The following is a 25,779-nucleotide window of genomic DNA, read 5'->3' on the forward strand; positions in this document are numbered from 1 at the left end:
GTGCCGTCCCAGCCCTGGGCCATTGGAGATTCTAGCACATTCGCGTGAGCCGCTGTCCACTGGATGCCCCGTCTCCATGGCGACCAGCACTCCTACCTCGGCAGCCCCCTCGGGAGCAGAAGGGAACCGTCTCTAAGAGCTCAGCAGCAGCGCAGAGAAGAGCCAAGGCCTCTAGCTGCTCGCCGCCCTTCCCGGCCCCACCCCCCACCCCAGGGACCCTGGCAAGGCCCCTGACTCACGCCCCGCAGCCCTGCCTTCTCCCCGTGAGCCCAGCAGGGTCTCATGCCAGAGGCCTTGGTCACGGCTCCCGAAGCCTTGGGCTCAGGCTGTTCCCATTCACGTGCTGCTGAATCACTTGAAAAAAATGCATCCCGACCCTGGGAGGATTTGCTGAGAACAGTGCGGCTTTGTGGAAGGAACTGCTGTTTTGCAGTTTCTCCGCCAAGACCCCGAGGAGCGGCCAAGTTCAGCCCCGCAAACCCCAGGCCGGGAGCCCGCAGCGGGGGCAGTGCTGGATGGGGCAGTGCCGGGCGCGGCAGGGGCCGGGGAGGCGCGGAGGGAGCATCTGACCACCATTGCAATCCCTCCCCAGCCACAGGCCAAGGAGGGGCTGGGGGCCTGGGGGGCACTGCCAGGCGGTGACCCCAGGCGAGGCTCCCCTCCAGGCTGCCCCACTTTCAGGGGTGAAGGCAGAGGGCTGGGCCCATCCGCTCGCCCCGCCCCCTGCGTTTCTAAGGCAGAGACCCGGATGGGAAGGCCGGGATCTCAGGCTGACGCTCCCGCGTGCTCCCGCTGCTCCTCTGCCTGCAGCAAACGAGGCTGGCGGTGCAGAAGGCTGTCTGTCGGTCTTCACGCCTGCCTCCCACGGAGGCCACGGCCAGGCCGCCACAGGAGCCACAGAGGCCGGCCACACTTCCACACCATCACGTCATTTCCTGCCCATTGGAAGAACTGCTACAGGGCAAGAAGACCCCCACCCCCCTGCCCCGGGGCTCCAGTTTTAAAAAATCTTATTTTTCCTATTAGTCTACATTTCTGAGGTTCTGGATGTCATCATACAGCCACGATGGTGCGCCTGGCTGGGCGGGGGCAGGGCCGGGCCTGAGGACCCTCAGAGCAGTGTGCATCGGAAGGCCGGGTCACAGCCCAAGCCCCCGATGCCCGCTGGCCCGGCAAGCGTAGGAAGGGGTCGTGACATCACGGGGTGCACCTCTGTTCCCGTCTTGACCCCGCACTCGTGAGGCACGGCTGGTCTGCACCTGTCCCCGTGGGCGGTGGACCTCGGGGGCACACACACGTGTGGCCATTCTTCTCCAACCCCCGGGGCAGACAGAGGCGCCGGTCCACCCCTAGGTCAGCCAGGGGGGCTTCCCTGCGTCCCTGCGGTCTGCTGGGGGAGGAGCCCCCCCCTGCGGTCTGCTGGGGGAAGACCCTGGACTGCCAAGAAGCGACCAGATGGGAAAGTTTTCATAAATGCAGAGACGGAAACCGGGAACCTGCCCCCAAATACGCGGGCAGGAGCGTAAAACCCACGGAAAGCTCTAGAATACAGTGTTCAGAGCTCTAGGGAGGACCCAGGACATGCTTCAGAACGAAGGTGCACACAGTCATCGGGAGTCAGGAGTCCTCACGCTTGCTGGCTGTGCCCGTGGGAAGCTGCCAGGGCCCCGCACTGTCCCAAGGCCTCAGGTACCACAGTCCAGGTGCGTCAGATCAAGAGGGAGCCCAGACGGGGCTCTTTGAGTACATGGACAGCACCCGCAACATCACAGGGAATCGCGGGCGGGCAGGAGGGCACCCCTGCAGCTGGCAAAGGGCAAGGTGTCTCCTCCCGCTGTCTGGGGACAGTGTAGGTATGACTGTCCGGGCACCAGTGACTCACCCTCCACCATGTCTCACTGCCCACCTCCTTCATCCACTTTTAGCTCAAGTGTGGCCGAGAAGCGGCAGTTCTTCACCTAAAACCCACGGGCCACAAATACTGCCTTGGAGAGGAGAAGCAGAAATAACCCGCTCAAAGGCAGACTTGTCCATTCATTAGACGGGGGCTCCCAGGCTGTCAGAAGCCCTCGTGACTCAACGTTGGGTTGACCGCAGCCGTGGCTTTGAACCTGGTGACTACGATCCACCCTCTCCATGTAGAGCAAGCAGGAGCCCCGGGCACCTCATCTGTAACGTGCACCCCTGCCTGACCCCTGACTTTCCTGAACCAGGGAACAAAACAAAAGCCGGGCTGGGATCACACATGTTCCCCACTGGACGTGGAAAAGCCAGACCGGCCAGGGAGCCCAAGGAGACGCTTTCAATGAGTCGAAAACGTGAGACAGGGGCGCCTGGGTGTCTCAGTCGGTTAGGTGTCCAGCTTCGGCTCAGGTCATGATCTCCTGGTTCATGGGTTCGAGCCCTGCGTCGGGTTCTGTGCTGACAGCTAGCTCAGAGCCTGGAGCCTGCTTTGGAATCTGTGTCTCCCTCTCTCTCTGACCCTCCCCTGCTCGCACACTCTCTTTCAAAAACTAAATAAAAAAAAACATAAAGAAAACGTGAGACAGCAGAGCCTCCTGAGATGCTGAAGATCTGAAACCAACCTAAGAACCTCAGCGGGGCGCTGTCACTGCCCCATCCAAGGGGGTCCTGGGAGCCCGATGCCCTTGAGGGAAGCCCAGTTCAGGTTTGTCACGTGGCTGGGTCGCCCCACACCTCCGGGGACACCCCGCAGGATGGAATGGGAGGACAAGCCCAAGTTCAGCAGGCGTGTAGCCAGAGAAGGAACCGTATGCACAAAAGGGAAGTCGCACACAGGCAGAAGCTGGTTTTGAGCAAATCTTCCAGACCTTGGGTGGGGGTCGTGGGCCCACGTTCATGATGTCACCCATCGGAGAGGACATGGTAGGAGGGGAAAGGCCATTCTCGGACAAATGATCCAGCTCTGTGCACCTGATGCCCTGGGGGCAGAGGGGGGATGCAAGCGTGTCCAGTCGGGGGCCACCTAATGATGGCTTGAAGTCCCAACCCAGACCCCCCCACCCATTTTGTAAATAAAGTCATACCGGAACCCAGCCACGCCCACTCCACTGAGTGTCTCCCACAGGATGGCCGATTCTATGGGTCATTGCCACAGGCAGGCTTGCTGGCAAAGCCTGAAATATTTACTCTGTGCCAATAGTTTATTCACCCCAGTCCTGGGCCCTAAGTACCTGCAACTGACCGATGAAACCCCACCCGGGGCAAGGTCCCCCGGGGCGCCAGGTCGGGGCCACAGCAAGGCAGGCACAGTGACCAGCCGGCCAGGTGCCCCGTCCCCGCCACGCCCAGATGACCACTTCCCTTTCTTCCCTCGGCCTCTTTCTCCTCCCCGCCCCTCCTCCTCCCGCCCCTCCTCCGCCTTCTTCACTTGCTGATATTAAAGTTACATGACTATATACTAAGCGAGGTCCTGTTAAATGATGTTGGTTTTGTGGGTCTGAAAAAGGCTTCAGAGGTTTCAGTGACATCTCCCCGTCTCAGTCCCGGCCACTGGCTCAGCAACAACATGCTGCAACTTCTGAAATGGCGCGAGTGGGCAGCCTCAGCCCCGGGCCCTGCTCTGTGCCCCCGGCCACGGCCAGGCCCACGCATTGCACCCCACACGGGCTCCCACCCTGGCACCAGGGAGGCTGCTGTGAAGGGGGGGCTGGATTCTGAGCAGGTGACGCAGTCACAAAGGGCATGGGCTCGAGTGCCAGCAAGGCATTTATTGTGGGTGCAACTCCCACGCTTATCACATCCTCTGAAACTCTTGCAAGCGTTTCCTGGCATCTTCGAGAAACTGCTTGTGCAACTTGGTTTGCTCTTCAATTTGCTGCTGAAGGTCACGGATCATCTGGCTGTGCCTGTCGTGGTCCACGAAGATGGAGGGCAAGAGGGAAGCGGCGCTGCCTTCACACGCCCCGTCTGTCTCCGGGGCGTCTTGGGAGGAGGGAGACTTCAGATGAGTCAGACACGCCCTTCTCTGTTCCCGCTGCTGGTCCAGCGCAGCCTGGGGGTGGGCGTCCCAGCCCAGGCCTGGGGGTCCCGTCTGTTCCTCCGGCTCTCGCCCCGGCCTCGGCCCTGGCTCCGCGGCGGCCATCCAGCCGGCTCCGTCTGCTGGGTCCTGTGGGGCAGGGTGGCGGGGGCCCTGGGCCAGCGGGTCGAGCCTGGCTGGTGCCTGGCCAGAGCCGGTGCCGCTCGGGAGCTGGTTCTCTTTGCCGCTAAGCATTCCTGCCTTGGGAAATGGTTTGATCTCATTCTTCAATGTGAACTTGGCCAACCTTGGATACTTCTGGTTCTCCAGCCCGCTCAGGAACTTTTCCAAACTGTCTTGGGACGCCGTCTGGTGGGCATCCACCAATGCGGGATGCACGGGCTCCCCGCCAGGCTCCACTTCTGCGCCCCCCGTTTTCCGGTCTCTGAGGGTCTCACCGCTGTCATCTTGCACCCCCGAGAGGCTGTGCTCTCGGCCAGGGTTGGGATCTGCCCTGGGCCTGGGCGCAAGGTTCAAGATCAGGTGTTTCTTCAGCTTTCTGTTCATATCAAACAACTCTTCAAAGGCGAACTCCAGCTCCCTGCGCCACGAGCCCCCGTCCCCGGGCCGGCACCGGGACGCCAGTGACACGGACCCCCTTCTGCAGGGCGAGCCAACCAGCCACAGCTGCTCTGGGTCTCTCCCTTTTCCCTCAGGACCCTGATCCAGCCCGTTGTGTCTGAGGTCCGGAGCAGGAGAGCCAGCCCCCGTCCCATCCTGGGCTCCTTCTCGCCCTGTCTTTTCCAGATGCCCCAGTTCCTCTACAATGGCCAGCAGCTTTTCTATGTGCCCGCGGCTCACCTGCGGGTCCTGGTGGTCGCCACCCGTCTTCATCGAAGGCCCTCGCCTCCCCTTATTCCTCTCCCGGGGGCCAGGGGGACGATGGGCCTGGCCTGTGGAGTTGGCAGCCCCCTGCTTCTCCGCGCCTACCGCCTTCCGCTTGGTACGCCCGGGCTGCGGTCGCGCTGGCTCCTCTCTGTGACCCTTCTCTGCTCTGTGCTTCTGCCCGGCCCTCTGCAGCCGGGCTGCTCCTCGCTGGGCGGGGCCCTCCGAGTCAGGCTGGTGCTCCCTGGCCTGTGCTCCCGTGACACTGAACAGGTGCGCCAAGCACGGCCGCTCGGGGCCTTGCTCCAGCGGGCTCGGGGCCTCGGGCTCCTGGGCCGCGTGCTGCCGGCGGCCCTGCCTTCTCTGCGGAGCGAGCCCCCCTTTCTCGTGGGCTTGGAGCAGTCTGTGCTTCCGTCTCACGAGCAGGGCTTCGTGGTTGGGGCTGGGACGCAGCGGAGCGGTTCTGTCTGTGTTTCTTCTCATGTCAGCGATCTCTGCGGACACGGCTTCGGCGGGGAAGGCGGTGGGGCTGACGGTGGGAGTCAAGGAGCCAGGGGCCGAGGCTGATTCACGCCAAGCCCGCAAGCACAGGAGGACGTGCACTGCGGCCCAGAACGTCCCGAGGAGAGCGAGCCCCTGGAGACAAGGCACACGGAGCTCAGAATCCAGGCCAAGCTCTCATCCACGTCCCTCCAGGTCACTGTGGCCAACACCCGCCCGCAGGGGCCCAGCTCTGTTCCCAGTGTGCCTTGTACACCTTTAACAAGATCCGACGGGCGGCTGTTTCCAGCGCGCACGGGCCTGCTCTGCAGGGGACACGAGGCTATGTTGGACACACGCTGAGTTGTCACAACACGCTGGCATCCAGCGCAGGGAGGCCTGGGACCGTCCCGCACTGCCCGGGGACGGTCCCCACTGTGGGGTTCAGCCCCACACGTCGGCCGTGCCAAGGCTGAGCCCCCACCCTGAGAGACGGGTGAGGACTCAGGCAGGGGCGGAAGGGCGCGAGGGTCTGGTCTCTGCAGGGGGAGCTGCTTGTAAGGGGTGTGAGTGCAAGTGTGTAAGGGCGTGCGCGGGCAGGCAAGAGTGCACACACATTTGGCACTAGAACCCCGTGCAAACCAATTGGGGGGCCTTAAGTTTCTTTTTTCAGGATTCGCAGCTCTTCGGTTATGAGATCGGGGGCGGGGGCCGCCCCGGCCTCAGGAAGGGACCGCGTGCTGCCCGCCACCCCCAGAAAAGGAGGGGCGTTTACACCAAGAAAGTGTGGAGTCACTTCCGTGGCCGCCTGCAGGTGATATCAAGACCAGCCAGGCTGGGGGCTAAAGGAGCCCCTTCCTGAACAGCGGCAGGGTGTGCCGAGCACCCCTCCACCACCCCTCCCTGCTTTCATTTCTGTGGGGTGGCCTTGGGGCATGGCAGGAGTCAGAACACAGCACCGAGTCTGTGTGCGGGGTTCCCTTCCGGCACCTTACGTGCTTCTGCTCATCTTTCTCACAATAACCCTGCGAGGTAAGGAGCTTTTAGCATCCCTGTTCACAGGTGGGGAAACTGAGGCAGGGACCGATTAAGAAACCTGATCCAGATCCCACAGCCGGCAGGCGGCAGGGCGGCCACCGGGCCTCTGACCAGCCAAGGCCGCTCGGTGCCGCCGACTCTGGGAACATCAGACCATGCAGTTATATTCTTGTAAGAGAATTCAGCCCCTGCGCCCACCGCTGTGATGAGGAGGAGGAGGGGGAGAGAGAGAAAGCTGGGCGTCAAACGCTGTTCCAACAAATCGTGCTCGGGCCGCTGGACGGCCACGTGCAAAACAACGCACAAACATAGACGCCTATTTTGCCACATACAAAATCATCCCTGGATACAAACATCAGCTCGAGGTGGATGGTAGGCCTCAACGTGAGGTCCAAGACTATGGTTCAGAAGGAAACGTGAGTGCATCTCCCTCACCCTGGGTTAGGTAAAGACGTCTCAAACCCATCCGCGAAAACACAGCCAATAGAAGAAAGTGACAAAATAGCATCAACACTCGAAACCTTTGCCCAGGGGCGCCTGGGTGGCTCAGTCGATTAAGCCTCCGACTTCGGCTCAGGTCAGATCTCACGTTCGTGGGTTCGAGCCCCGCGTTGGGCTCTGTGCTGACAGCTAGCTCAGAGCCTGGAGTCTGCTTCCTGTTCTGTGTCTCCTTCTCTCTCTGCCCCTCTCCCTCTCATGCTCTGTCTCCCTCTGTATCAAAAATAAATAAAACATTAAAAAATTAAAAAAAAAAAAACTTTGCCCACAAAAGAGACGTCATTAGGAAGTCAGAATACGAAGCACAGACCAGCAGGAAATACCTGTGAGTCATATACACCCAACAAAAAAGGCTTGAATCTAGATTACGTAAACCACTCAAAAGGCATGAAGACAAATAAGCCCATTTTTTAAACAAAGAAAACCCCCCCAAAAACCAGGCCATTCCATAAAGAAGAGGCACACAGCTAACATGGCACCCGACGGTCCACGCGGACGGTCAGGGGAAGGCACGCTGAAGCCACACTGAGGTGCCGGGCACGAGTTACGGCCGCGACTGAAAAGACGGACAGTAACAAGTGTTGGTGAGGACGGCGGGTGAGCGGAGGGCCCTGCACGCTGCGGGCGGGAATGCAAAGTGGGGCAGCCGGTCCGAGAAAGGAGCTCGGCCGCGTCTTAAAAGGCAAACGCAGATTTATCGTACGAGCCAGCAGTGTGTCCCCAAGAGAAAGGAAAGCACGGGCCCCGAGACACAACCTGCCCAAGGAAGCACGGGGTTTGGGTCTGGGTCTCAGACGCCCAAGACGGAGCTTCTCCTGCCCCGGGAACGGTCATGGTGTCCAAACAGGTGGGAGAGCTGTGAGTGCCATCTGCCTGGAAGACACGAGCAGGGAGGGAGGGAAAGTGCACCCCTGGACCCAGGGCTCCCCCGGCTCCCCCGCTGCTCACCGGCCTGGACGTGCCTCTCCCGCTCCGGCGTGCCCCCAGCACTCCATCACCCTGAGCCGGGCCCGCTGGGGCGGGCACCCCAATGCCTTTGAGCTGGTTTTCCTGGAGACCCGCAAATGGATGAAAACAAAACACCGAGACAGACATCTTGGGGACAAAGTCCAGAAGTGATAACCAGCAGACTCTGCGCTGTCCGTCCACATCCCCAGCTCCCGAGTGCTGACACTCTAAGCCTGACCCTGCTTGAGACCAGAGTGTCCTCAGCGTCCTGGGCTTCTCACTCCGGTCTCCTAATCCTGCTCCCCCCAGAGCTGGACGGCTGCCGGCCACTGCTCAGCGGAACCACAGGCCCCGCCCTGCACAAGCCCCACTCGGAGCCGCAGACGGAGGAGGGTGGACCCGACCAGCCTCCAGCGCCAAGCGGACACTGGACCCATTCTCTCGCTCCCCCTCCGCGGCCCCAGCCCGGCGACCCCCCCCCCAGGCAGACAGCCTTCCGGTAGAGACGGGCCCCTACCAGGCTGCTGGGGAGACTCCGTTTGTGGGCAGTGGGGAAGCGCCAGGCCCACTGCAGCATCTGGGGCTCCCCACGCCCAGGAGCAGGAATGGCAACCTCAGAGGCCGGGAGGTGCCCAGACCAGGGGCTCCGATGTCAGGCAGGACGGGCGGTCTCAGGCCCTGTGGCTCCCTCCCATATACAAGATGCATAATGCTGCAGGGCCAGGAAGGGGGACAGGGCCACGAAGGGGGGGCAGGGTCACAAAGCGGGGGCAGGGCCAGGAAGGGGGGACACAGTTGAAGCAGGCCATTGCTCTCACACGGTCTCACCATGAGGAACTCTATTCCTACCTCACTTTCTGATGTGGAAACCGAGACTCAGAGAGGTTAAGTCACTTGCCTAAGGCCACACAGCTCACAGGCCATACAGCAAGGGTTTAAATCTGAGCAGACAGACCCTGATCTGAGACACCGACCCTGCCCCTGAGGGTGGTCAGAATGGCTCACCTGTGGGGGGGGGGGGGGGGGGTGTGGGCGGCTCAGCTGGTTAAGCGTCCGACTCTTAGTTTCGGCTCAGGTCATAAGCTCCTGATTCATGGATTTGAGCCCTGGCCTCGAGGAGCCTGCTTGGAATCCTCTCTCTCCCTCTCTCTCTGCCCCTCCCCTGCTCTCTCTCAAATTAAATAAATAAATTTCAGGAGCTCCCAGGGGCTGTGACGCTCTGGGTCCAGGAACCACACTTTTAGAAGGGCAGTCCTAGCGCATGGTTCAGCCCAGTATCCGGGTCTTGAATCTGCCTCCTTCCCAGCCCCCTTCCCACCTGAGCTCCTCCTGAAAGACCCTTAATCAGACTCTGCGTCAGGCTCCCACCTCTCCCCGCCCCCGCCTGAGCCCAGCCACTGCACCTCTGCACTCGGCCACCATGCAGCAGCTCCTCCCCCACACCAGCAGGTGTCCAGGGGTCCGTCCACAGGCCACCTGCCTCCGTCACCTGCACTGCCAGTGAAAATGCAGATTCCGGGGCCCTGCTCCACGCGGATCCCGTCCCAGCCCCTACGGGGAGGGTCCAGACCACGGCCAGTTCACCAGGGGAACCCCACCGAGGTCCGCAATCCCTGGCCCGTGGGCCTGACACCCCACCCCAGCTGGCTCCCTGCCCCCCATCCAGGCCTAGCGCCCCAGCTCTGCTCACACACAACTTCTTCCACAAACAGACACCTCCTCGGCCCTACCCACATTTCCCTGAGCCGGTCCGGCCGCCCCCGACCGCTGTCGCAACAAGAGAAACTCTTTGCCCTTCTCCAGAGCCCGCAGGCTCGGTCACACGGTTTAGCACCTTTTCTTTGAAATGTACACAAATAGACACAGAAAGGCTCCCGTTAGCTGGTGTGGCCAGACAGAACACTTCCGTGTAATGAAAGCTTACCCTTTCAGATGTCAAGTTCATCATTTCTGCCTTCTGAGAGAACACAGAATAGATCGTGTTTGACCTTTTTGGGAACATTCCAGATTAGGTTTTGGACGATGACATAAAGAATCCCTTTAAAGACTTTTAAAATGCACAGGGCCAGAGGCGCCTGGGCAGCTCAGTCGGTCAGACACAGCTCAGAGCCTGGAGCTGCTTCGGATTCTGTGTCTCCTTTTCTCTCTGCCCCTCCCCTGCTCATGCTCTGTCTCTCTCAAAATTAAGTAAACATTAAAAAAATTCGAATGCATAAGACTAAAAAGATAAAAGACAGAAAACAACACACGTAGAACAGAGTTCCTCTAGACTCAATGACCTCCCCAAATATAATTTGGATGTTATAAGTTGACTCTTTTTTTTAATATTTAATTTTGAGAGAGACAGAGCCTGAGTGGGGGAGGGTTCCAGGCTCCGAGCTGTCAGCACAGAGCCGGACGTGAACCCACGAACCGTGAGAACCCGAGCTGAAGCCGGACACTCAGCAGACTGAGCCGCCCGGGGCCCCTCTAGGTTGACTCTCTACAGCCACCTGCGTCCTCCTCCCTGGTTGTGAGACAGACAGCAAGCGACAGCGCCCTAACCTCCTTTTCTCCAACAGCCCCCGCACTGCTGCGGCCTGTCACCCACACAAGGGAGCCTGTTAACCTGCATCTGAAGGGTCAAGAGAGTCGGCGGCACGGGGCACGGACAGGCTCTTCTGTGAGTCAAGTTCACGAGCGTGTGGCTCTCAACGCACCAAGTCCAGCTGTGGACAACCCACGGGGACCAGCAAGCCAGCTGCCCGGTTAGAAGGCACACCTCCAGCTCAGAAGATTTTTAAGAGGCTTGAATACCCGACGAAATCTAGTAGGACTCGATGGATCGGGAAGACACTTGGAACTCACGCGGGGACCTCCCAACCCCGAGTGCGCAAGCACACAGTGGGCGCAGCTCGGCAGACACACGCCATCTTCACCTGCGTTGACAGAGAGGCCTAGGACACACGGCGCAACGCCGTCCTGGTCAAACCCCAGCTGGGTGCTCCGGGCCCTGGCGCGGAGGAGGCGTGCCCACGCCCTGCGAGCCCGCCCTGCTCCCACCCCACGGGCAGCACGGATGGAGCGGGACGGCCCGGGAAGCCCGGGGAACATCGAAGCACCGCAGAGATGTGACGCCAGACACGCCACCCACACGCACGGGGCTGACACATATGTGGCCAAATCACTTGGCAAGAGGTGCCCACAGCCAGCAAATTGGCCCAGCGTCAGGGACAGAGCTTCATAAAGTGTAACTACTGAAATGCTTCAGAATTAACCTAATTGAGAAATATGTATATGAGCCGGGGGGGGGGGGCAGGGCTCAGTTGGTTGGGCATCCGACTTCGGCTCAGGTCATGATCTCACAGTTCATGGGTTCAAGCCCCGTGTCGGGCTCTGTGCTGACAGCTCAGAGCCTGGAGCCTGCTTCTGATTCTGTGTCTCCCTCTCTGCCCCTCGCCCGCTCATGATCGGTCTCTCAAAAAATAAAGATTTAAAAAATAAAAAGTAAATTATAAAAAAGTTAAAAAATCCAAAAACAAAGAAATACACATAAATGACAGGTACAAGTTCACTGAGGAGGAAGTCTGGATATTGGAGAGCTGTGTCTTCCCAGGAAGGATTCACAAAAACTAGAGCGTTCGACAAAGGTAAGGAGGAGCTCTGGCCGGAATTCAAGAGGAGAATCAAAAATCTGCATGAGGAAGAAAAATCCTAAGGAACCAAAAGTGTCTGGAAAGGAGCCTCAAGGAGATAGGAAAGTCTAGAACAGCGCGCTGTGGTGGTGATGAGCATGAACCGTGTGACCCAGCGCGTTTGTTAGCTCCGGGTGCCTCAGTTTGCCCCCCTGTGAAAGGGTGGCAGAACAGCACCCGTCCGTCTAGACGCTGGCATTCATCACTAAGAAACACCCAAATGCTTGGCAAGCTGTTTGGGGAAGAGGGCGGTACTCACTGTGTGTTTCTCCAGATGATGGAGCCAGACCAACAACACATTACAGGCTGAAACTGGCCGGGTGGAAAGAAGCACTTGCTAAATGTCTGTCTTGAAATCATGGGGGTGACTTGTAGGTAGTGAGACACCCATCACTGGAAGCATCCAAGCCAAGCCCGGATAAAACAAACATCAGAAATATTTTAAACTCCATTTCTCTGAGCTCTGGCCTTTAAAAATACAACTGCTGGGCTGCCCAGAACCTTGGGGTTGGCCCACATCCCGACTCTCAGCTAAGGTCCAGAGGGCTGGTTCCTAAGGCCGCTGGATTCTGGACCGGCTGAACCAGAACCACCGGGGGCAGGGGGAGTCGTGGCAGAACAGGAATCCTGGTCAGGCTCCACGGGGGCATTTCGCACCCAAATCCTAGGGTGGGGGCTTATAAACCTGTGTGTTTAACCATCACCCTGATGCATGGCCTGACTGGGATGGTTCTAGAAGGCCAAGGGGGCCCGGCAGCCAGCCCCCGGGGGACTAAGCTCAGGCTCACGCGTCCCTGTTATCCCCACAACCTGCTGCTGAGGCAGACACGAGGCACAGACGCTTGCAAACCCACAGAGATGCCAGGGATGGCCAAGCGGGCCCGACTGCCGGCTCCACTAAATATCCCTGGACCATCACGGGGCTTCCCTGAAACCTAACGGCCGCGGCCCCCTGTGCCGGTCAGGGTGCCCCCACGACCACAGCTGTTCTTGGAGCATGAGGACTTCTTCACATCCCCCCCAAACAAGCACGTTCACCCCCAACCCCGTCCCCAGCCTCAACCTCCCATCCGGCTGGGAGCCCCCCAGCGCAGGATGTCCAAATTAGCCTTCTAGGGGCGTCTGGAGGGCTCTGTCGGTTGAGCATCCAAATTTCACTAAGGTCATGATCTCACGGTTGTGAGTTCCAGTCCCATGTCGGGCTCTGTGCTGACAGCTCAGAGCCTGGAGCCTGCTTTGGATTCTGTGTCTCCCTCTCTCTCCTCCCCATCCCCATCCATGCCCTGTCTCTCTCTCAAAAAATGAATAAACATTAAAAAAAAAAGAAAGAAATTCAAATTAGCTTCCTGGACATGTGCCTGGCGACCCCGATGGGCCCACTTCCCAAGGCCTCTGTAAGAGCGTCCCCCAAACACAGGGCACGCCCCACAACGGATCAGGGTGGGGCACCACCGAACCCCAGACAGTCTGCACCGGGCTCTCCAGGGCCCACTGACCAGGGTAGGCTGGACTCGCGGCTCCCCACCTCCAGCAGCAGCCCAGGTGTGGCCCGGCTGGTGAACCACGCAGGCCGCTGCCGCGGCAACCACGGAGCTGCTGGCTTGTGACATCAGAGCAGGGCCGAGGTCAGGGACCCGGACCAGCCAGCCCGAGGGCACGCGCCTTGCAGGACACCTGTCAGGAGTCCGCCCATCAGGAAGATCCGCTCACGCGGCCGGGGTGCTGAGCAGACGGGTGGCCCACACGCAGGGGCGTCATGAAGGTTGGGGGGCGTGTGCCCTTTCGGTGTGTAAGGAGGGGCCTGGCAGCACATGCTGGCGCCCCTCTCACCAGGGGGTTGCTCTTCTCAGCCGTCCTGGGTCCAAGTCAGGGATCCCCAAGATGCCTGCAGCCCCTCCCCCTGCAGGGAGGGCGTCTGCTCCCACTCAGGACGGGGACACCTCCTCCAGGACCCCGCTGCTGAGCAGAGCTTCCCGGACATGGGTGGAGAAGGGCTCCTGGCTCCGGCCCCCTGTGGCCACCCACCCGCACAAAATAAGAAATCAGACACACCCGACCTCGTTTCTAGGACTGGGGGCACCCTCCGCAAATCGGACAGTCAAGAAATTTTGTCTGAAGAACATGACTTTGGCCGTAAGAAGTCAAAGCAACCGATCCTGGGATTTGGTTTCTATCTATTTTTTTTAAATGTTTTATTTTTGAGAAAGGGAGAAAGAGAGACAGAGCATGAGCAGGGGAGGGGCAGAGAGAGAGAGAGGGAGACAGAATCTGAAGCAGACTCCAGGATCCAGCCTCAGCTGCCAGCACAGAACCTGACGTGGGGCTTGAACCCATGAACTGTGAGATCGTGACCTGAGCCAAAGTCCCATGCTTAACTGACTGAGCCCCCAGGCGCCCTGGGGTTTGGATTCTTGAAAGGAGAAGGTCAGTAGCAGGAACTTGGCTGGAGGGTGGGAATCTTGGGGACAAAAGCCTTCGTCAGGGCTGGAAGGGCCCCCGGAGGAACTCCTCCCAAGGAAGTTCTCCACCACAGTGGGTCCCCTCTACCCCCTTTTGTTGGGGTCCCTCTTCCTGGTCCCGTAGGTGCAGAGTCTTCTACCCCTCCCAGCACCCCAGCCTCTTCAGCATGATCTTGTCCTCCCACCTCCAGCAAGGGACAAGTTCAAGGTGGGGGGTGGACTCAACACAGCATCCAAATATTACAGCTTAGGGGGCCTCGGACGGCCTTCTGGAATGTCCTAGGATGGCCACCACCACTGGACACTTCTCCCAAGCCTGGTCCTAACACCACCTCAGCAACAGCTCCCCACCCCGCCCCCCCTGCACTGACCTGCTCTGCTCGACCGGTATCTCTGCTCTGGGTCCCCCGCCGGCGTAGGACCAGCCGGCTTCCGGAAGCCCGGGCCGCGCTGCCGCACTGCGCAGTCAGACCCGCACCTTAGCGAACCATAACTTTAAAAAATTACACGCATCATTCACGCTCATCATAGAAAAACTAGGACACACCCACTTGTAAGAGAAAGTCTGGTTTCTCCCCTCTATCTGCACATGCCACGTCAAAAAATAAAAATCGGGCAGCATTTGGTCCCGCAGAGCATCAGAAGCTGTGACTGACTTAACGGCTCCCGCGCTGCTGTGTGCGTAGGCGTTCCTCACGCTTCCCTAAGACAAACAAGACGTGGACGGATGTCCTGGCTCGATGCTGGCACGTGTCCTGAATTCCTTCCCTCAGAAAATGCCTAGATACGGGGCGCCTGATAAGGCGGAGGCTTATGGTTAAAGCCCCCCGAGCGGCGAGGCCGAACGCCCTTCCGCGCCTCTCCGCCGCGCGGTGGAGACAGAACATCCCTGCAGTCAGGCGCTTCCAAGGACGGCAAGCCCCTCGGCCAGATGACCGAGCAGTGGGAAGTCCAGAGCGGTGACATGCGGTCCCACGTCTAGAGACGCGTGCCAGGACCAGGCTCCGTGGATTCCTGGCAAGAGCCCCCAGCTGCGTGACCTTGGACGAGTCATCCAGCCGCTCCCTGTCCCGACAGGAGGGCCAGCGGCCTCCCCTGCCTCCCGAGGCCTCGTCACTAGGAAGGGGGATGGGGGGGCCCTGCTGCGGTCAGCATCTTCGTCCAAGCGACGTACAACTGGGGGTGACAGGCCTCCAGGGCTTTCAATCCCGGCTTTCCGGAACTGGTGCACAGGCCGCTATGGATTTGTTCCTTTATTCTCTATCCTGGAGCTGCCCGGGGCCAAGGGGCCAAGATGTCACAAGTGAGAACCCGGGATGGGCAGCCCGCATCCTGGCTCTAGTGCCTCCCCCCACCCCCCGAAATGCCAGGCTGGTCCTTCTCTCCCAGAGGTGTTGATGGAACAAGGGCTCAATACCAGGAGAGCTGTAGACAGAAGCCCCCAGGCGGCCACCGTGTGCACACGTCCAACCAACAGCCTGTGCCCAACAAGCAGGGCACCTTGTGTGCCCCAACGTCAGCCTCCCACAGGCCAACAGTCCTCCTGAAATGCATACTCTCCTCTGGGTGGGACAAGACCCTCTCCACGGACCTGAAGCCCACGGTGACCCCGCGTCCCCTCTCTCCCAGCCTCCGACGAATGGAGTGCCGGCTCTTCAAAGCACCCTGGACTCCAGCTGGGGTTGTAGCTGGGACCCCAGGTAGCCTTGTGACCTGGGCAAAGGGTCAGGTGACCTTCCCCAGGGCTGGAGCGCCTGGTGGTGATGTGAGCCCAGGCTCGGTGCGGACACGCAAGGCACACGGCCCCAACGGCACCTCTGCACGTAGCATCCTCCTGGCTTGTGCTCACTCCTGCCCTCCTGCACATCACAGGGCCTGGGGGAGGACAGGTGGGCCTGGGAGAGGACACAGGGCCTAGGGAGGGCCAGCCACCTCTGCACAGCGAACTCGCAGCCACCGGCGGGACCAGGCACAGTAGCGGAGCCACAGGCCACCGTGGGCGCAAGCTCTCTGTGGCGCTGCGATCCCGTGGGATCATCGGGTACGTGGTCCTCCTGTGGCTCGGCCTGTGAGTCCACCCCATGCCCCAGGAAGGCAGCAGCGACGAGAGCGGCCAGGAACGACGCAGGCTTATCCCCCCAGGCCAGCTGCACCCTCTTCCCAGAGTTCTGGGACAGAGCGTGGCGCAGGGTCTCAGAATCCCGGGCATGGGGTGGGGGTGGAGACCGAGGCCGTCGAAGGACTCTCTAACCAGGGCCCGCGATTACGGCGGGAGGGGCGTGGGCAAAGCCCGGTGCGGGCGTCTCATGCTTCACCGGGTCTACGCGGGCGCCCCTGCCCCTCGTGCCCAACCACCACCTCTAGACTGCAGACCAGGAGGGGCAAGTAAAGCCTCGCCCGAAGCCAGGTCCTGTCCCCAAGGACACGCTGATGTGATCTCAGGGTCTCTCCACCCTGGGACACTGCTCCGCAGAAGGCCGGGGGTTTGCCCTGAAGCTCATCTCTGCCTCTTCTAGGCCACTTTGCTCGCCAGCCCAAGAGCCCAGAACAGGGGTGGGGGCGAGGGGGGGCTCACTGCATCTTTGAGCTCAGTTCGGGGAATGATACCCACAGGCACCACCACTTCTCAAGCCGGCAAACAGGGGAGAGGGGAACGGGCACCAGAAAGCCCACATGTGCAGCCAGCCCTCACGACTCAGCCCAGGGCTCAGTGTGGGTCCGGTGAGGGCCCGACGGTCCCTGCCCGGGCTCTGCGCACCACCTCACCCGCCGCCCCCCCTCGGCTCTGCCGAGGCAGCTGGGGGCCGCGGACTCCTGGCATGCGGGGCTGCATCCCAGGAAACCGGGCTAGAAGAGGGGCTCCAGGGGCACCTGGGGGGCTCAGTCAGTGAAGGGTCTGACTCTTGACTTCAGCTCAGGTCATGATCTCACGGCTCGTGGTTCAAGTCTCGCATCGGGTTCTGTGCTGACGGCTCGGAGCCTGGAGCCTGCTTCCGGTTCTGTGTCTCCACCTCGCCCTCTCTGCCCTCTAAGAACAGACTCTGGTGGTGGGTGTAGTCTGCCAAGTTTGAGGAGGCCCAGTGCTACTCCCACTGGGGAGCGGCGGAGGGAACCCAGCTCAGCGGTCCTCTGGCTGCTGTGAAATCAGCTGCAGGAGCCTGCAGACTAGTAAAAGCCACTGTCGTGTCCACCTTCAACAGGTGGACAGCAGGTGGGACCGCACCTCAAGGAAGCCGACAGGAAGCACGGCCCGTCCCAAGGCGGATGGAGGGTGATGGGCGTTCCGCGGGGCAATAAAACCTTCTAGGCCACTGCTTCCCGGGGGACCCAAAGCAAAGCCAGGCGGCTGTGGGGTGGCACGTGCCCCCTCCAGCTCAGCGCCCTCACTCCATCACGTGGGGGCCTCTCCTCCGCCTCCCCCCTCCTGAGGAAACCCCATCCCCGTCCTTCCGTTTCTGGTTTTCTTTTTAAATGTTCATTTCGTTTTGAGAGACAGAGACCAAGCACGAGCGGGGGAGGGGCAGAGAGCGAGGGAGGCACAGAAACGGAAGCAGCTCCCGGCTGTCAGCACAGAGCCTGACGCAGGGTTCGAACCCACGAATCATGGGTTCAGATCATAACCAGAGCTAAAGTCGGAGGCTGACCCGACAGAGCCACCCAGGCGCCCCGAGGAAGAGAAGGTTTAAAATGCGAAAGCAGGGGTGCCGGGTGGCGTCTGACTCTTGATCTCAGCTCGGGTCACGATCTCATGATTCATGGATCTGAGCGCCGGGTCAGGCTCTGTGCTGACGGCGTGGAGCCTGTTTGGGCTAAGTATCCCTCTCCTCTCTCAAAATAAATAAAAACAAGCTTAAAAAAATAAAAATAAGGGAAGGGAAGGAAGAGTAAGATAAAAGCAGAGGAAGCACACCGTAAGAGACTCTGAAATACAAAGAACAAACAGGGGGGCTGGAGGGGAGGCGGGTGGGGGATGGGCTAGAGGGGGGCCGGGCACTGAGGAGGGCACTTGTTGGGATGAGCACGCGGTGCTGTACGGAAGTGCTGAATCCCTAAAATCGACTCCGGAAACCGTGACTACACTATAGTTTATCTAGCCTGGATTTCAACACAATTTAAAAAATAATAAAATAAAATAAAATTAAAAATAAAATAAAATAAAACAATAAAATAGATTTGAAAGCGTTCAGACCACGACTGCGTTTTTTAAAATTGATACGTTCTGGAGGTTCTTGGGTCATAAACACGAATCCGTAACGTTGCTGAAAACAACAGCTGATATTTTGCTGTCAGGACAGAGCTCCCTTTATTTGGCTCATCTGCAGTCGATGGGCTAACCTCTGAGCGAGAGGGCTCTCTCCCTCCGCCCTCCACCCCAGCCAAGCTCCGGTGGCTCAACATCCCGAAGGTCAGGCTCCTCCATTAGCACCTCCCGTCTTCTCTGCTACCTGCCAGGAGCGTGAGGCCCTGAGCCAGTGGCCACATCCGCCGTGCCTCCCCCTGACCCTCTGTGAAATGGGGAAAAGAGCTGAACCAAACGGGCTAACACCAGGGACGCGCCATTGTCATCGCCGTCCCCGTCACGTGCCCTTCACCGATCATGATTTCCTGCCCGCGTCTCCCCTGCCCCCGCCCTGCGTGACCGGTCACCCGGCCTGCGCCCCGTCGGGTGGGGATGGCGCGCACGGCTCAGGGTCTCACACGGAGACGGCGACCGCCGCCCCAACTCTGCTCTTTCCCACAGCCCTAGGAGGGAAGTACTTTACCCTCTATTCGGAGCTGGAGAAACTGAGGCAAAGGGCGCTTGCCCGGGACGTCTCCCTGCTGGACGCCGGCGTGGTGGCCTCCCTAACAGGCCTGTTGTAAGAGTCGGCTCCCTCGCTTCCTGCTGACCCTTCTTCCTCCTCTATGTTCTACTTCCCCTTCCCTCTGGGGTCCCCCCAACCCCCACATTTTCCACCGTCTGCTCAGCGACGCCCAGAGACTTCCCCGCAGACCCCTGCTCTCTGCGTCCCCTGGCAGAACTAAACAGGGAAGGTTTCCCCGAGCATGTCAGGGGACACCTGGCCTCTGGGCATGGAGGACCCCCCCCCCAGTGCAGGCACAGGCTCCTGGAGGACTCGGGCCCCTTAAATCCGCTCTCCTGCCTGCAGCTTCGTGCCCCTCCCCGCCCCGACTCCTAACCGTCCCCAGCGGGGTAGGGGGGATGCACAGAATCCTCCAGCAGGTCCCCCTGCTGGGACCCCAGGCACCAGGCTCAGAGCTGCCCAGTGACCCTCCCCACCACGTCCTCCACTCTCCCCTACAGGCCACACAGACTTTTTCCCACAGCAGTGGACCAGCCCTTAGTGGTCACATCGCCCTCTGAGGATCCAGTGGAAGCCACAGCCGCTGCCTCGGAAAATCCAGGCACGCGCACAGGTGCGCGCGCACACAGACACACAGCTTTAGGGCTCAAGGCCCATGTCACCCCCCCCCCACCTCCCCGTCTATCTTTGGACAGATGTCTCCATACCCCAGGACAGGACCCTTCTTAGAAAGACTTCACCCCAATTTGATTTTTTGAGTAAACGCTTGCTTCTCTGGTCTGCCTCGCCGGGGTCTCCGGAAGCCTGGCCTGGGTGCTACTCAGACGCAGCGGATCCGACTTTGTCAGCTGCGAGGTGGGACTCCCCTGGGTCTCTGCACATCTGTCCCTGGAGCCGCACGTCCACGCAGTGACAGAGGCACTGAAGGACTCCAGCCAATTCAGGCCTCGGGGCTCCCGGGCCGTGGCTCCTGGGAGCTCCCAGGTCTGGATGAAGGAGCCAACTTGGTCCCGCCCACCCGCCCTCTGGGACACGGGCGCTCCTGGAAGTCCTCCCTCCCCACTGCCCTCAGCCACCTCTGCTCCCAAACTCTAGGCCTCTCATCCACCTGCTTAACCCCTGGCCTGACCCCTGGTCCTCAGTCTCCACACCTGCTCAGACCCTTTGGCACCAAGACAGAAGTCTGGCCGAGCAGTCCCAGGATCTATCTGCCCATTTAAAGTTATGTATGAGTGCAGCTGCCAATGCCTCTACGGAAGATCTAGAACATTCTTTTTTTTTTTTGAAGTTTATTCATTTTGAGAGAGAGAGCACAAGTGGGTGAGGGGCAGAGAGAGAGGGTCCCAAGCTGTCAATAGCGCACTGACCGTGCAGAGCCTGATACAGGGCTTGAACTCACAAGCCACGAGATCGTGACCTGAGCCAAAACTAAGAGCCACACGCCCAACGTACTGAGCCCCCCAGGAGCCCCAAGAACATGCTTTGCTCAAACCCAAAGTGTCCTGAGCGGCCCACACTGGAGACAACCGCTCTGTGCAAACTTGACAGGTGCCAGAATCACAGACAGTCTTAGCAAAATACCGACGCCCACACGGCGCCTCGGCAGAGCTCAGCCGATTGAGAGTCTGACTCTTGATACTGGCTCAGGTCATGATCTCGAGGTTTGAGAGACCAAGCGCTGCATTGAGCTCTGGGCTGACAGTGTGGAGCCTGCTTGGGATTCGCTCTGCCTCTCCCCCAGATGCGTGCTCTAAATAAATGAGTAAGTAAATAAGAAATACCACTGCCCATGCCCCCTGAGCCACAAGGCTCCAATTCGGGACCAGTTCAGACCTTTGTCTTCTGGCCACCCTGCTGTCACTCACAGGTGCACATCCTCAAAGGGTTGCCTCGGGCCCCTGGACGGGGATACAGACAGCACGAGACAGGCCATGGAGGTGGCGCCTGGCCCTCCTCTCTGGCCTGCTCCGCACCTGGAACTCTCTCTCGCCTTTCCCGGCGTGGGTGACCCCTGTGCCCAGCACACCCCACGCTGCCACCACTGGTGACACCCTTAACCCCGCCTGGGGGCACGGCCCCCCAGCTCTGTCCTCAGGTTTAGGGCTCACACTCTCCAACCTTGACTCCTCAGCTCTGCTTCTCTCTTCCCAGGAAGATGCCCCTGGGAGCATCCCCTGCAGGGGAGAAGCACTGGCCCCGCCCACCTCGCTGGTCATCCTCCTCCGGTCTCCTCCAGGCCTTTCTCTTTCCTGCTGTGCCTTCCATTCTCCAGGCTGCCACGGTCCGCCAGCCATTTGGGAATCGGAGGGGTTCACCCCCACCTGCAGGCCCCCGGGCATTGGTCAGCGGCCCCACCCCGGCCTAGGGTAGCTTCATGCCCTCCCTTCTCACTGACCCCGTAAGCCTGGGGTGGGGTCCCCATTCTTGTTCTCAGTGCGTTCAAACGCTGCCAATGGACTTGGACGGTGCACCCTGCACAGGGTTCTGCCTGGCAACCCAGCTGAGACGGCAGAGAAGAGAGGCAGGCACCCCGCCCACCTGCGGCTCACGGACCCCGGGCCACGACCGCAGGTCCCCGAGGACCGAGCGGGTCCCGCCTGCAGGCTGACCCCAAGTCCTCAGATCACAGGCAGGGCACGCAGTGCGGAGAGAGCGCCCTCCGCCCAGCGGCTGCACCCGGGCACGGCCTGCACACCTGTGTCTGGGGCACGTCTCTGCCCTTCTGTCTCCCAACCCCAGGGACCGCCAGCAGCCCAGGTTCCAGTGACACTGTCCAAAACTGGGCCCAGGGGCCACCTCCCTTCAAAACCTGCTACCTCCAGGTCCTGACAATGCATTCCCCTTTCACACAGGAGCTTGATTGATCTTTCTCCCAAAGCACCTGGAGTCTGGCCATCAGGGCTGGGGACCGCAGGGCCCTGCCCACCCTGACACGCACAATTTTGAACCCACCTGCACACTACCCAGCGCTGGGGACCCCTCCTGAGGCGGGGGGACAATGCCTTGCGTCTCTGTACCTCCCGTGGGGCGGAGCTGGCCACTCTGACGGCTTGCTGAAACCCACCCCGCTACGGAAAGGAAGTGCACGACCCAAATCTAGCAGGTACTCCGCGGAAGGAGTCCCCAGCGGCCGGTTTAAGGAGAGCCACCCTCACCCGGCCCCCTTGCACTTGGGGCCTGATTCAACGCAGAGACCTCATCTGCCTTGCTCTTCCTGGGCACACGTGTCCCGTGAAGACACAGCCATTTCCGAATGCTCGCGTGCATTTCCTGCAGGTGGCCAGGGTCCGGCCCGCTCACCCCAGCAACCAGCAAGTGAGCTCGGCAGTAGGCCCTTTTCCGCGCTGCCGGAGATCACCAGAGGGTTTGCCGAGAGCCATGTGTGGAGACGGGAGCCCCCTGAGAAAGATGCCACCGTGGGCCCACTCTCCGCGAGCTACGTGGCCTTGGGCACTGCCACCCAAGCCACAAGTGAGACCGTATTCACCAGGTCCAGGGAGCTCCCGGCTCACCCAGGACTCCAGACACTGGCCCAAACTGGCCACATCGCTCAGCTGGCCAAGTAACTGCAGGCTCCCTCCAGGGTGGCACTAACTGAAGACCCAGCCCAGAGCCGGTCTGGGGCCGGGCTCTGGGGGCTGGGCGGGCTGGCGGGGGCCAGCCACGGACTCCACTGGGGGCGCAGGAGGCGGGCCGGCAGCACATGGGAGCAGGGCTGGGGCAGGAAGTGTTTCCCATCTGTCCTCACGTTCCTGGGAAGGATGGGGGAACCAGGCCTTCCAGGACGGACCCAGGTCCTCCCCACCGCTCCCCTCATCCCTAATTTCACAACCTCACCCTCCCTTCGCCAGCCACAGTTCCGGTCCTGCAGTTCCCAGAAACCCTCACACGGGCAGAGATCGGACAACTTCTTAAGGCAACTGCCTCTCACAGACACCAAACCAGCCAACAATTAAAGGAGCCAGCACAGCACGCTGCACCCACGGTCAGCGTTTAGTAGCCCCAGTGTGCCGGAGGCCATCGCCCTTCAAGGGCCCCGGGAGCACAGCCGCAGCCAGCTGTGGTGCCACAGAACCACCTGTTGGGCTGAGGTTCAGGCCAGACTCTCCGGATTTCCAGAGACCCGGGCTCGAGTGATCTCTAAAAGAGCCCCCGGCAATTCTGTTCTGGGCCAGAGTGGGGCATAAATACGAGCAGGACTTAAAGGAGAAGCAAACGCAGAAGGCCCACGGCCTTGGCCTTCATTCTCCGTGAGGCTGACTCCACCGCCACCCTGGGGTGCCTCGGCTCTGTATCCCAAGGAGACCGAACACAGAGCGGCAACCTGGGCCAGCCTGGCGTGAAGAGCTTCCCCCTAAAATCCAGGTCCACCCGGAGCCTGTGTCCGCGACCTTATTTGGAAACTGGGTCTCTGCAGATGTGATTACATCAAGATGATGTCATGCGGATTCAAGGGGGCCCTAAACTCGGGGACTGGGGTGTTTCTTTTCTAAGGTATTTTTAAAATATGCTTATTTATTATTGAGACAGAGAGAAACAGAGCACAAGCAGGGTAGGGACAGAGAGAGAGGGAGACACAGGATCAGAAGCAGGCTCCAGGCTCTGAGCTGTCAGCACAGAGCCCGATGCGGGGCTTGAACTCACAAACTATGAGATTGTGACCTAAGCCAAAGTCGGGTGCTTCACCGACTGAGCCCCCCAGGTGCCCCTGGGGTCTTTCTAACAAGAGAGAGATTTGGACAGGCACGTGCACAGAGGAACCCATGTGAAGACAGAACACAGGCCGGAGTGATGCCTCCATAAGCCAAGGAGCACGGGCACCCCACGGAAGCTGGGGGAGGGAGCTGGAGCGGATGCACCCCTTGGCACCCCCGGAAGGAGCCAATCCTGCCTGCCCACATCCTGACTGGGGCCCCCGGGTCCCTACACCATGAGACAAGCAATTCCTGTGGTTTTAAGCCCCCCAGTTCGGTGATTCACTACCTCGGACACGGTAATCTAACAGACTGGACGTTGCAATGCAAGTCTGGCATGGGTACCCCGACTGGCCTCCGACCAGGGACAAGGGTTAAAAGTTTAGGATCTTCTATGCTTTCGATCTGAAGAATCACGCACAAATGCCCCAGGAGACCCAGGCGGAGGACAGAGGGTCCATGAAGAAGGCCCTCGCCCCGACCCTTTGCTGCCTCAGCTCACGAGCAGGGACACAGCCGGGAATTCTCCCCACACAGCCAAACAGTGTGAGGCGGCCTCCGGGCCCAGCCCACTCCTGCCTGGCTCCTGCAACCCAGGCCCAAGCACCTCACAGGACTCGGGTCCTTCTGGGCCCTGGGACCGTCCTGCCCCACAGCCGTGTGGTCAGAAGTACGGCTTCGTTCTTAGCAAAGAGGCCGGGCCTCCCGGCGGACATTCCCCCAGGGGAAGGCCAGTGTGCAACACCCTCAAATCCTGCCGAGCTCCAAAGCCAAATCAGGGAGCTCACCTCACATCCCTCAGCTCTGGTTTTCCAGAAAACGAGCCCGTGAGCGTGGACCATGTTCCACGCCCAGGCGGCCAGGGCCGTGTAACGCCCACAGGTAAGAACCCATGAACACTTCCTGGGCTAGGCGACAGCTCCGAGGGCCAACTGGGGTGTGGCCAGCAGCGGGGGAAGCCTCAGGAGGGCATGGCTGACAACAGAGAAAACCCAGAGACCCTGGGTCTGCGTCCCCACAGGTGGGGGTGGCCAACCCCACATCTGGCCTGGCAACCAGATGCTCGGCCGGTGGAGACTTGGGAGCAGAATGTAAACCTGCTGAGAAGCCGGGCGGGGGCGGGGGCCCTGCAGTGGCCCCCCTGCTGGGAATCTGTCCTTTGGGACCAAGGGAACTCGCCCCAGGAAAACCTGGCTGACTCTCACCAGGGCAGCTGGAGGCCTCCAAGGAACCTCTGGGGCCCAGCTGGTTTCTCCCATTTCTGCGGGGCTCTCCCCACTCGCCCCAGCCCCTCCGTTGGTCGGTCAAAACTGGATCAGAACGAGTCACTGGCTCCTCCTCCCTCCCCTGCCCCCTCCCACCACTGCCGGACAAGGAGTCCTGAGAATAACAGATTTTTGGGGGGATTCTAAGCAGTCACACAACCCCACTTGCCCCAAAGCCCCCAGTTTTCAAGGACGTCCTGAGAGAGCAGTCTCCGGGCGCAAACCACTCAAGGACCCTCCTCCCTGACCGCCAGCCCTGTTGGGTGCCCCCTGGGCAGGGCACAGAGCAAGGAGCCGACGATGGGGCTCTACCTACCTTTCTCGACGGCCCCCTCTGAGCCCAGGGCAGCCTGGCCAGTAGAGGGAAGCTTCCATTCTGGCCCAGTTTAATCTGGTGAACCCCCAGACGGGGCTGGTGGGAGAGGCCCAGGCAGAGAAGCCCATTGCCACTCAGCCCCAGGCCACAGAAGGCCAGCTCCATCTCATCTGTGAAAGTTTCTCGGGGGGGGGGTCCCCAGTCCTCCAGCCCCCCCCCGGGGTCGGCATTCCCCCCATCCCACGCTGTGTCCCCCCACTCTCCCCGCCCCCGGCGCTGGCACCCCAGGGCCCGCCGCCTGCCAAATCCGTTCCCTGGCTCCCTTTTCTGGGGCTGGAGCTGCAGCGGAATTTCGGTGGAATTTTGAGGTTGAGAGAAGCATCTCGGCAGAGAAGCAAAGAAAGGGAGACGGAAGGAGAAAAAGAAAGTGCGATTCTGGCGTCAACTTGCAGGATTCGAGAAGGCCCGAGGGCCAGGGCACGGGCGTGGGCCCCCTCGGCCAGCTGCGGGCGGGCGGGGCGCCCGCGGACCCTCGCGGAGGCGGGCACCGGGCCGGGGCGGGGTCGCCGTCCTTACCTACGTCTGCATTGCAAAACGCCTGTTGCGGGTGCACCGGGGAGCAGCTGCAGGCGTCTGCCCGGCGCAGCAGCGTCCCCAGCAGCAGGAGGCCCAGCGCGAGCCGCAGGCTGCGGGCCGCGGAGCCCATGGCGGGCGGGGGCGCGGGGCGCAGGACGCGGG

At 60.6% G+C, this 25,779-nt stretch overlaps 1 protein-coding gene across 5 annotated transcripts in view; it reads right to left on the reverse strand.

Moving 5' to 3' along the window:
• TIMP2 (TIMP metallopeptidase inhibitor 2) overlaps window positions 1–25,773 on the reverse strand; it is a 44,920-nt gene extending 19,147 nt beyond the window's left edge. The window contains exons 1-3 of one of the 5 annotated variants that reach the window (XM_029927323.1): window positions 12,999–13,082; window positions 11,762–11,895; window positions 3,707–5,500 (exon numbers count right to left, since the gene is read on the reverse strand). In XM_029927323.1, the coding sequence (XP_029783183.1) occupies window positions 3,758–5,347 (1,590 nt within the window). In that variant the 5' untranslated portion in view covers window positions 5,348–5,500; window positions 11,762–11,895; window positions 12,999–13,082 and the 3' untranslated portion in view covers window positions 3,707–3,757. Of the gene's footprint in view, window positions 1–3,706; window positions 5,501–11,761; window positions 11,896–12,998; window positions 13,083–25,617 lie in introns of those variants that run through there. The other 4 variants (XM_029927324.1, XM_029927327.1, XM_029927325.1 and 1 more) reach the window with 4 other exon arrangements.
• Window positions 25,774–25,779: the final 6 nt, after the last annotated feature.

Source organism: Suricata suricatta, chromosome 17 (genome assembly GCF_006229205.1).
Source record: "Suricata suricatta isolate VVHF042 chromosome 17, meerkat_22Aug2017_6uvM2_HiC, whole genome shotgun sequence".
In the NCBI taxonomy this organism is placed as follows: Eukaryota; Metazoa; Chordata; class Mammalia; order Carnivora; family Herpestidae; genus Suricata; species Suricata suricatta.